The sequence below is a fragment of the Lethenteron reissneri genome, chromosome 9 (genome assembly GCF_015708825.2).
Source record: "Lethenteron reissneri isolate LAM-NWPU_2019-01 chromosome 9, ASM1570882v1, whole genome shotgun sequence".
Classification (NCBI taxonomy): domain Eukaryota; kingdom Metazoa; phylum Chordata; class Hyperoartia; order Petromyzontiformes; family Petromyzontidae; genus Lethenteron; species Lethenteron reissneri.
In genome coordinates this window covers 3,136,640-3,148,141 of record NC_083787.1, presented here as the reverse complement: position 1 = coordinate 3,148,141, position 11,502 = coordinate 3,136,640, and the positions used below count along the sequence as shown (strand labels likewise).

Here is an 11,502-nt window from a genome sequence, read left to right as displayed (position 1 = left end):
AAATTAGCTCCAGAATATTAGTGGCGTATTTATATATGGTATATCTTACACAGCATGTTTATATGTACATGCTCACATGTATACATTTTGTGCACGTCACCAGCTTAAAAATCAATGCCTCAATTCAATTTTTCTATTTTCTTGCCCTTTTTCCCAACATACTCGGCTCTGGCAATGTGGAGTTTTGGGAATTTTCCATTTTCGTATAATACTGCAAAAATACATTTAAGTTGTTTTTAATATGTAATGTCATCTTTTTTGCCATGCATTCCTCAAAGCAATGCTGGTGTCATGTTGTGCAATACCCAGATATGCAGATCACACGAGGTATAATGTAATTAAAATATTAGGCATTGTGTCATGTCACACGCCTTTAATCCAGTGCTTTGTCGGGGAGAAACATTTGGTGGATGGCCGCTTTTTATAAAGAAAACTCTAAAAGTGCCCTGACATCGAAGGTATCCAAATGATGGCAGTAGAGCAAAAGGATTAAGCATTATATTCTTGGTTCTTTCGGTAAAGTCACGTAGAAGGGAAATAATAAAATAATATGTATTATTATTTTCTAATAAAATAATATGTATTATTATTTTATTATTTCCCAGGACCACCGTGAAATTAAAAGTCCTGCGACTTCGCCATATGGGTAGAGGGCATTACAATGTTTGGACGTATCCAAGCACACCACTATTTTTTCCCCCGTGGAAGTTGTAAACCTGCTGTCGTTACTTCTCTGCTCAATATAGTCTCAACTCAAGACCCACAATTTATACTGGTAGGAACCTCCTGGTTACGCCAGCCCACAGAGGATTATTGTGTCCGTCGTGCAGGGAGGGGGGTGGGAGGGGACTGGGTGGGGAGGGGCTGGGTGGGGCTGGGTGAGGAGGGCTCTGGTCACCCCGTGGTGCCCTTATAAAACTCAACGTTTAACCTACTCACGCCGGCTTGTGCCCGCCCTCACAGTCGGGCATATCTGCGGAATACACCACGCCGTCGTTGACCCTGGCCATTGACCGAGCAACCCAACGTTCCTACCAGCTCCCTCCGCAGGACAATGTGTTGTACCAACAATCACCCTTAGCCAGGCGATCAACCCCAAGACAGAGCAGTGTCAAAGTGGTCGTGTTCGCGTATCGGAACGTGCGTGACTTACACGGTGGGTGTTAAACCACCGGGTGGCGCTGTAGACCGCGAGTTTGCCTGTGCTGGGATGCAGAGGTCGCAAACTGGTTTTGATTCCTTACCCGTACCCGGCCGCACCAGGGTCGCAAACGGGTAGGGTACGGGTATCGGGTACCTGATTGCGACCTCTGGGATGAAGCCATGTTGCAGGCGCGGGTGGGTTGATTCTAGGAACTTGAATTGTGAGAAGAGACAAGACGTTGGGAAATGAGTGACAAACAGTTACTCACCAGTGACTCACGGTCTACCCGTACCCGTTCCCGGCCGCACCAGGGTCGCAAACGGGTACCCACTGGCTCTAGCTGACACAATGTCTCCGGGACATCTGTGAACAAAGAGCTCGATAGCTCATGGGATTCCTCCAGTATGAATATTCTGATTCTGTTTCGCTCTTCGGGAGATCTGTTAAACAACGGGCATTGTTGCATCCCGTTGTTGGGCGTGCGCGCGTGTGATGCTTGTGATGCTCGTGGCTCCACTGATACTGGAGCCGACTCGCATTAGTGGGGGGGGGGGGGGGGCTCCTCCTCCGCCCCCCACCTGCTTCCCCTCGTTTCCGTTGTGGTCGATGGTTGTGTGCATTCGCCCTCATTTGACCGAGGGGGAAGTTGGGCCGGACGTTTAATATTTCGTTTGCCTTCCATACATACTCCAGTAGTAATGGTGTGGCTAAGATGCTTTGGGTTTTTTTGCCGTTATAGCGTTATCGTTACATCGGATTTTTATTGGATTAACAGTAGTCTGTTATAGGATCGTTCTTTTTGTGATTTGACAGCGAAACCAGCGGGCAACGCTGCACCGCCACGCGGCCAAACAATGTGGGGCCGCTTCTTGGAGGGCCTCTTTGCCTGCCCTCCGCGTCGCCTTCGCCTTCTCGATCTCCGTCCCAAGGGGAGCGAGCGAACGTGTCCTGGAGGATGGCCCGGCTTAGCAACGCAGATCTGATGCCCGAATGTCGTCAAATCTCCCAAGCCGAAGCAGGCGTCTTGTGAAGCTCGTGTTTGGACTTGAAACTAGACACTTTTCAACTTCGAATTATTTTTAATTTTACCGGATAAGGTCTACTGAACGAGCTATTTTTTTTCAGAAGCGACCTGGCCACAAATGAAAGCTCAACGAGGTGGATTATCGTGTGGAAATGTATAGCAGCGAAATATTCTATGAACTGCATGTTGATTCTAAATGTGGAGGGAAACGTTGGAGAGCCCGGAGGAAAATCCACGCGACCACGGGGAGAGAAACACGCAGGCTCCAAATATACAACAGGCGTCAAGGGTCGGGATCGAGCCCACGACCTCCTGCATACCAGGCGAGGGAGTTAACATCTCGCCACCACCTGTATGAGCATAAGGGTCAGGATTGCAATAATGTATTGCCAAATCCATCGTTATACAGTACTTATGTGGTCCCACGTATCTGTCCCACCCCCACCACTGTCACAAACCCACATTAACCGGGGTGCCGGCTTAAAACAACGCTCACAACCAGCGCGGGTTTGGGGTAGGCACTCATCCAGCAGTGGATTGACAGAGGGCCCTGTACATGAAATGTTGTGTGGACGCATTGGCGCTGTCCAAGCGAGAAACAGCAACAGAGCTGTCCCGGCTACCGATGTCGCGCACAGCACCCCTTCTTCGCCAGCCTCTGCCGTCGGCGGAGTGAGACATCGGTTAAACCTTCACGGCATTAACTGGACAGCCAATTTAGGTTAATTTGTTTTCTTTTCGAATTATGTATACACGTGCGCAGCACCGAGTAAACGGCCCGACGCCCGAAACTCCAAAGCGCGCTTTTGATAAACACGTTTTTTTTTAATTAAAAGGCATTGCATTTCCTGAACTGGCTCCTGTGGGTTTTGAACAGAGCACCTTTATCCTTAAAGACATTTAATATGAACTCGTACAGTGGAGGAGTTAAGTAACTCCAGCATACTCAGCACACAAATCACGACTTACTGTGGTGTTGAAAGCTCGTCTTATGGAAGGGTTACATCCACAGCGGAGACGGAGCGTGCATCGCGGGGACGGCAGCGAAATTGGGAGAACTTTATCCAGCAGTGGAAAGATCGTGGCTGCCTGTGTAAGTCCTCCATAACGGTGCCCACATCAGCACCCCCCACCTCGTGCTACATGCCGACGTGAATCCCCTTCACCGACTTGACCGGGAGTAACCGTGCGGGGTGGAGATCGGAGATTGGGGGCTGGAGATGAGGAGACGTGGTCCGAAATGCGACGATATGCGACTGGTGGCTGGGAATTAGGTGACGGGGGGATGAGGCTCAGGGAACGGCAGAGGGGAGCGTGGGGTTCAGAGAGCACGTCGGAGTGACGGGAGGAGAGAGCGGCGTATGAAGGAGGGAGCTGCGTGCGTGACAGAGTTGGAATAAACGGACCGATAGCCTAACCTGTTTTAGCACGTGTTGGTGCGGACAATGTCCGCTACACCAGTATGAACATTATCGGCCATTGTGGAGATATTCTGGGTAAAAATGTGAAACTAAAATAGACTTCCATGCATCGCGCGCTTTCAGATGCGCTTCTGCGGCCGTCTGGACCGCTCTTCCTTCAGATATTATGAAGCCACTGGAGCTATGCACTTTTAAATTTAGATTGAAAACTCATTTCTTTAAGAACTGTTGCTTGTGTTTAGTTTGTTGTCATTCTCCCACACCTCCCGATGAGCGCGGATGGTTACGTAAGGTGCAAAAGAAGTTCACCATACATACTAAAAGCAGCATTGGTTTAAAGTATGTTCTTTTTGTTATTTTCTTTGAACCTATCTACGCGACTTACCGAAAGACCCACGAATATTAATTCCTGCAGTCACGAAAGCTTTAACTCAAGATTTATGCCAACTCTACAGCAGTTTTGACTTTTTGGGGTTTCATCACAGCCTGTTGGTTTAACAGGCGTTATTGGATCTAGATGTGAAGTTAGGCGTTATTGGCAAGCACTCTCCATCTCCTCCCTCTCCTCAAACACAATGGGCCATCAGCTGGCGATGAAACGCGAGGGACCCATTTCCGCTGGTTGCAGGATCGGAACTTTATTTGCGATCACGGTGCGCGGGCACACATAGCGTCTCAACGACATCACGAGGATCACCGACAGGGGAAACCAAGCCAGCAGCGGGGCGCGGTTTGTAACGGAGACGACACGGACACGTCACATCTCACATGCGGTCCAGCGCGAGACAGAGGCGACACGCTGCCAGGGCTTCACGACCTCCTCCCCATTCACTGCATTTCGACCACCGCACGTGTTTTTGCATTTACCAATGTCCCTTCTGAAACACAAATTTGCGTTGTTGCAAACTGCAGGCACCCGACGATTGGTGAACACGACGTGAGTGCGGTAGAATGCCGTCCGCAACGCGCGTTCCCGCGTGACCCAAGTGCCGATTCAAACTTGGGAGACTTTGGCGACCTTGTGTGTAAAACTGTACCACGTGTGGTCCTGACTTGACCCAAGTGTTGACTGGAATTCAATGCGATCTTGCGTCCCATGCGTAGATGGGGCCTACGATGAATGTGTATAGGTGTACGTGTGCATAGGTGTACGTGTGCATAGGTGTACGTGTGCATAGGTGTACGTGTGCATAGGTGTACGTGTGTATAGGTGTACGTGTGCATAGGTGTGCGTGTGTATAGGTGTACGTGTGCATAGGTGTACGTGTGTATAGGTGTACGTGTGCATAGGTGTACGTGTGCATAGGTGTGCGTGTGTATAGGTGTACGTGTGCATAGGTGTACGTGTGCTTCTCGCACAACAGCGACAATTTCAATCGGCGCCGCGTCCAGCGGGACTTGTTCACCAAACATCAGGTGCGTGCGGCGTGTCACGACTCGCGTTTGAAAGGTTACATTGGGAAAACTCGTGAAGTACCGTGGTTGGTTGCAACAAAGGAATGGATGGGAAATTCTGGGTTTATCGGAGTCTCACTGCAGTACGTCACCACAAACATGAAGGGGTAGTAGGGAACATGAAACACTTGGAACGTCATCACAATCAGACAACCATCACCACCACCATATCCACCATCGTCATCATCACAACTATCACTGTCACTCTTGAGGTTTGCAGAGGCCGGCAAGAAGAACATGCGAATAGCTCGTGAGATATTGGTGATAAACAAACTCAAGGTGACATTAGATTGGTCTCCAAAAGCCCCCTTGGGGAAATCAAGTCATTCAACTTTAACCAGCAATTTCCCAAAAACTTGACCACAGTCTACGAGTCCTTACTCGTATCCCAAAATGCCAAGCCTTAAATGAGTTCCAATAACATGTGAGAATTCATGCTCAAAAACAACAAACACCACACACACAGCGATGGACATGAGCTTCCTTCTAAAGGGTGGAAATGTTTCTACGCGCCAGTGGCGCTGTGCGCAGAGCTTACAAACCACACGGAGATTCAAGCTTGTTCAAAAAGTGGCCACGTGCAACCTCTCCGCGTGCGCGCACGCGGACCAATGGAGGGGTGACCGCTCGCCACGGTGGAAATGTTCAACCGGACCACAGGGTGTGTGCACGTGCTCCGCGCGTTCTCTAACAGGCAGCGGGTAGGGTGAGCGCTGGTGGGGTGAGGGCTGGTGGGGTGAGGGCTGGTGGGGTGAGGGCTGGTGGGGTGAGGGCTGGTGGGGTGAGGGCTGGTGGGGTGAGGGCTGGTGGGGTGAGGGCTGGTGGGGTGAGGGCTGGTGGGGTGAGCGCTGGTGGGGTGAGCGCTGGTGGGGCGAGCGAGCCAACGAGACGGATCGGCGCTTCATAACGAGGGTCGGTGGAGGCAGTCCACGCACGATGTAACGCAGGGCTGGGGAACGTCCGGCCCGCGGGCCGTACAAGGCCCGCGGTATCATTTGGTGTGGCCCTGCCAAGGCAACTGCAGGCGGCACTCGAAATTCAATAAATCTAGGAGCAAATCTGGAAAAGCAGTTGCGAGTAGCAACATCATCAATATCAGCTAACATCACACGCCTCACCAAAGAGAAGCAGTTCCAGCCATCGCATTAGAGGTGAGTTAATGAAATGTTTGACCAAATATAACAAGCTAATTTTTAAGTTGATAATTTGGTATGGCCCGCGAATGATGTTATACATATCCAAATGGCCCTTGGCAGAAAAAAGGTTCCCCACCCCTGGCATAACGAGATGACGGTGGCCCGTCTTGCGAGGAGACTCTTCCTCAAGCTTGACGTTCACACGAGCCTACACTTGCAGGGGTGTCGCACACTGTGCGTTTCATCACGTTACCCCCCCCCCCCCCACCCAATCGAGTGTAGATGGACGAGTGACAACGATTGTCCTTGCATGTCAAATGTTTATCGGTCTAACAACAACGGTGAGGTTTGAAGGCCTCCCCCATGAGCCCGAACGGCATGGGTGGTAAGGCCCTCCTCCAGCAGCGGATAGACAAACAGGCAACGCACACGTCACATGCTTGCCACCGCGGTTGCCTGTGACAAACGTCTCGCAAGCAAAACGATCGATCACAAGCCGAGCTAACCTCGCCGGGGTATTACAGAAGATTGGAGGGGAGAGGGGACACCCTGGTCAGCCCGCATCACATTACGCCGCGCCTCCCCCAGCACCCCACAGCTCACACCCGAGCGGAAGAGGCCGACACGTCCGGTGGAACACAACACCCCCAACCCCGTGGTGCGAGCACGAAGAACGGCGTGTCAGAGCTTGGCGGAGACGCTGGAGGGGGGTGGGGGCAGCGGTGCTGGCTCGCACGCGCCTAGTCACTGCCGGTGCTGCTTGATGAAGCCGATGAGGCCGTTGGTGGAGGAGTCGTGGGAGGTGACCTCTCCCGGCGAGGTCAGCTCCGGCTCGATGGCCTTGGCCAGCTGCTTGCCCAACTCCACACTGCAGCGGCGAGGCAGACGGAGGTGGGAGACAGTGGGGGGGGGGAGGGTGAGTTGCAGGCGCCAGCGAGAGGCCGCACAAGTTGGGAACAGAAGTTTCCCATGCGCCCTGCTACAGAGAGAGCAATTCGAGTGACATGACAGTCAAACCCAATATTTTACAATTCTCAAAGCGGGAATTGAGCAAAATTAAGTGCAGAACCAAATCGCGTGCGATTGTTCTACTGCAGTCATTGGTGACCAGGCTGAGACCATGAACGCACGACACGAGAGGACCCAATTTTAGCAGCTGCCTGGACTCAACAAACTTAGTTTGTTGTCCTTCCCCCGCACCTCCGATTAGCACGGTTGGCTACGTACGGTGCGAAAGAAGTTCAGCATACATACAACCCCGGATTCTCAGCTCAGCACTCCGACCTCTGAGCCACCCAGCACACCTCTCCCCTCTTAGGTGAAACTTGAAACACGTGGCAAGGTACTCACCCCCACTGATCGTAGCTGTTCACGTCCCAGATGACGCCCTGGATGAAGATCTTGTGCTCGTACATGGCTGTCAAGACACGAAGACACACAGCCTGGTTAGCCTGCAACACATGGCATCGGAGTCAGACGCAAACCGCAAGTAACCGCCTCGGCCTAATTGAATATCTCTTCTCAATTAAATAGACACTCGTGTATGTATGTTGAATTTCTTTTTGTTCCGTATGTAGCCAACCGTGCTCATCGAAGGTGCGGGGGAAGAACAGACTAAACACAAAAAGCAAGTTCTAAAGAAATTAGTTTTCAATCTAGATTTACAAGTTCATAGCTCCAGTGTAATCTACATTCACAGACGATTACAACCAGATGCATCACTGACGTTAAGTGCAATTAACAATTTGACCCTCCCCTCCCTCTGCAATTCACGAATCAAGATGAAGAAAAAAACCTAATTTTACATTGTGGGTGGGCGGAGCCTCTAGTGGCTGCAGGGGTCACGCGAAACATTGATTCGCGTAAACAATCAATTCTCACACGTCAGCTGCGACGAGCGTATCCGCGAGCGTAAAAAAAAATAGAGCCCATTTCAAATCGAGGAATCCACTCTTGATTAAACGCCCGCTCCGTTAAGGGTAGCAGCGTTGCGTCCTGCTACCGGAATAAATCGTCAGTTTGTAACCGACACACCTGTCGCTAAACTAGTGACCGGAAAATAACAAAATGGCAAAGCAAGCGCCTCTCGCATTTCTTCAGGCGATCGTTCCATCGCTCCATTGTCACCAACAAACGCACACAAAAAGAAAAGTCGCGGACGTGATTGACTTCGGTTCAGCCCGACCCATCGGCAGATGAGCAGAGCACAAAGCTTTCGAGCAGCTTGCATGGACTCGGAGCACGGTCCGGGGCTTGTGGCAATACAGGTCCTTTTAAATAAAGGACATCAAGGGAATATCTCAAATTTCACAGTGACTGCTTACTCCATGAGACAGAGCAAAAATTGGTACCAGGTGGGGTGGCCTAACTTTAAAGTCGTACCGATTTATTTATACGGCTAATTTGCGTGAATCACTTGATAACCCCACTAATTTTAAATGTTTATCATGCAATTCACTGTTCGTGACCACAGAGGTATTGGAACCACTGAAGTAGTTACGGTGTTTCAGGTGGTAACTCCAAGTCAAATATCTCGTCTGGGCTCATGGACTACATTCCGAGCTTGGAGAAAAAAAAAAGTCTTCGCCTTGCGTTTGCCTCGATGCCAACCGCAACACGCTAGCGATACGTGGTTAGCGATGAACGTCGGGCATTTGGTTCTTCCGTAGCCCAGGTGTCACACGCAGCCTACCGATGAGAGCCCCCAGCATGAAGGGCGTGAGCTTGTTGAAGACAATCGAATTGGTCGGGCGGTTCCCCTCAAACACCTGCAACGACAGCGGCGTCAGCGTCAACACCACCAGCGCACAACTCTGGGACGGCAGCCGTGTCCTCAACTGCACCCCCGACCCACTGCGGCACACCAGCACAGAGCGGCATCTGACCAACAGGTCGGCAGCGTGACATCTGGGCCCACAAGGTTCTGCATGCACATGTTTTCCGAATTCCATGAATGAGCATTTGGCTTGCGGGTGGAAAGCAAAGCACCCGGATTAAACCCCCCCTAAGCACACAAGAGAACAACGAGCAAGAGAAGGATCAAAGAATCAATTTGATGTCCGGCCACGTCTTTATCGCCTCGCGGCCCCAGTGGATTTGGAAGTTTCACAAATGCGCGATCGATCAACCCTCGCCCCCAAAGTAACGAATTGGCAGGCGTGCACCACCATCAGCTCCACTCGACGGTTTACTCGTGCTGGTAATGACGAGAGTAAGGGGTAAGAATGAAGGACGATGCATTTATACGAAGTGCTGTCTTCCTGGATTGCAGTATCTTCTTCTTGCCATCACACGTGGCAATTTTTTGTATGAATGTAAATAACAAAGACACTCCCGCATAGCCTTCACAGCCTTTTGAGGCAAGTGCTGTTAGCGAGCGCATGTGAAGGCACACGAGGGTGTTGGTGGCCAGCACCACGCCCGTATGCCTTTGTTATTTGAGGTTTAGTCAACCTAGGAGAGGCCCAGGACCGGTTGAGATAATCGTCACTGGTGTTAACCACGAGCGGGAATCGAACCCGTTCGCCGGGTTCGTAGCGCGGCGTGCTAACCACCGCGCTACCACTCCCAACTATATATACACACACACACACTTCGATCGCAAGGCATTTAGAAACCTCGACCTGTTGACCTTTTTTGCGCCCGTGAGTGCGTGACCTTGTGGGGGAGGAGCTTGTCGAGGGCGGGGCCTGCGAGCCCGGCCCCCTGCAGCTCAGCGCGAGCCTCCTGCTCCGTCTTCCCCTTCATCAGCGCCTCCGTCTGCGCCAGGAAGTTCGCCAGCAAGATCTGAAACGGTGGGGGAGGAAGAAAAAAAAAATGTTGCATCGACGAAACCTTTTCTGTCAATCCGCTGCTGGCCTAAACGTCCGGAGAAATTTTTGTATTATTAAATCTATTCGCAAACTCAAATTGTGGCAATTTGTCTAATCCCTCGGTGAGGTGGGGGAGAGGGTAGGAATATCACACGCAAAAATCACAACAGTGAGTTTGGATTTTCAGTAAGTTTTTCCCAACTCTTGTTGGTCGGTAAAAAAAAACTAAGTTGCATTGCTTGCCATGCGGCGAATCCCCTGTGCAGCAGGGCATGTACACGGTGTGTCTACGGTGAGAGTAAGCAGGCGGCAACTGTAAGGAAATTCGGGAGTTTATTTGTGACACGACCTTTGCGTGTCACAGTTCTCTGTGACAGGGTGGGGCACTGCAGACTTTAATAGCTTTAATAGTTTCGCAAGGAAATATTTGGGTCCCATGGTAAGAGGCTAATGGCACAAATGTAATATACTAAACTATTTAAAACTATTTTTTATTTTACCAGGTAAGGGCCATTGAGCTATTTAATTCGTTTTCAGAAGCGACCTGGCCACAGATGATAGCTCAACGAAGTGGCTTGTCACGTGAAAATGTATAGCCGCGAAATACTTTAAATGCATGTTGTTTCTAAATGTGGAGGGGAAAACCGGAGGTCCCGGAGAAATATCAACACGACCACGGGAAGAACATGCAAACTCCAAATATACAGTCGTCAGGGTCAGGATGGAACCCACGACCTCCTGCATACCAAGTGAGGTAGTTAACATCTCGCCACTGCAATATTATCATTGCCTGAACTAAATATATGAAGAAGAAAAAAAACAGTGCACCAATGCACCATTGGCAACATACAAAAATTTACATAGACGGGCAAAGTTAAACGATACGTGTAAATTACACGCAGCATTGTTAACAGAAACAGCATATTGGGTAACATGAAACACATCATTCAAATCAAATGAAAATGAACTGAGCGATGCGATTCACGATCACTGGCATGGCATTCGGCTGAAATTTAATTCGGCTTGGCCTCCAGAATCCGGGGGTTAATGTCCCGGTAAGAGAGAGAGAGAGAAAAAAAAATCCTATACAAACTCATTTCTGGCAAATGTCGCCAGAATTTAATTGGAAAGAGAGCACTTGGGAAGCTTGTTTACCAAACTAATTTTAATTCATTTCCCGTAGCCACACAGCTGCGCGCGATGCCAAGTTGTTTTTCCATGTTCGACGCCCGTGTCTTATGCCCGAGCGCGCAGATTGAGTATCCCGCGATGAATGAAGCCACAGTCGGCGAGGGCTTGGCAGAGTGCTCTTTTCACTCGCACTCAACCGAGGGGCCAGACGTTTCGCCCCCGCGGAACACGCCGGACCAATTACACGAAGGACTCGCCCCGCTGTTTTGTGGCCGGCAAAACAGCCCCTGCCCTGTGCCGGCGGCCGTACATGAAACGCACGCGATGGGTTTCGTGCACATTTATTTTTTAAATGGTGCCACACAAGGGCTTGCTTTTG

At 50.5% G+C, this 11,502-nt stretch overlaps 1 protein-coding gene across 1 annotated transcript in view; it reads right to left on the bottom strand.

Moving 5' to 3' along the window:
• Positions 1 to 4,207: 4,207 nt before the first annotated feature.
• The window catches only part of LOC133340431 (glucose-6-phosphate isomerase-like), a 29,833-nt gene continuing 22,538 nt past the window's right edge, over positions 4,208 to 11,502 (bottom strand). Inside the window, exons 15-18 of the mRNA XM_061548652.1 lie at positions 9,838 to 9,966; positions 8,873 to 8,948; positions 7,531 to 7,597; positions 4,208 to 7,048 (exon numbers count right to left, since the gene is read on the bottom strand). Coding sequence (XP_061404636.1) covers positions 6,925 to 7,048; positions 7,531 to 7,597; positions 8,873 to 8,948; positions 9,838 to 9,966 — 396 coding nt within the window. The 3' untranslated portion in view covers positions 4,208 to 6,924. The remainder of the gene's footprint in view (positions 7,049 to 7,530; positions 7,598 to 8,872; positions 8,949 to 9,837; positions 9,967 to 11,502) is intronic.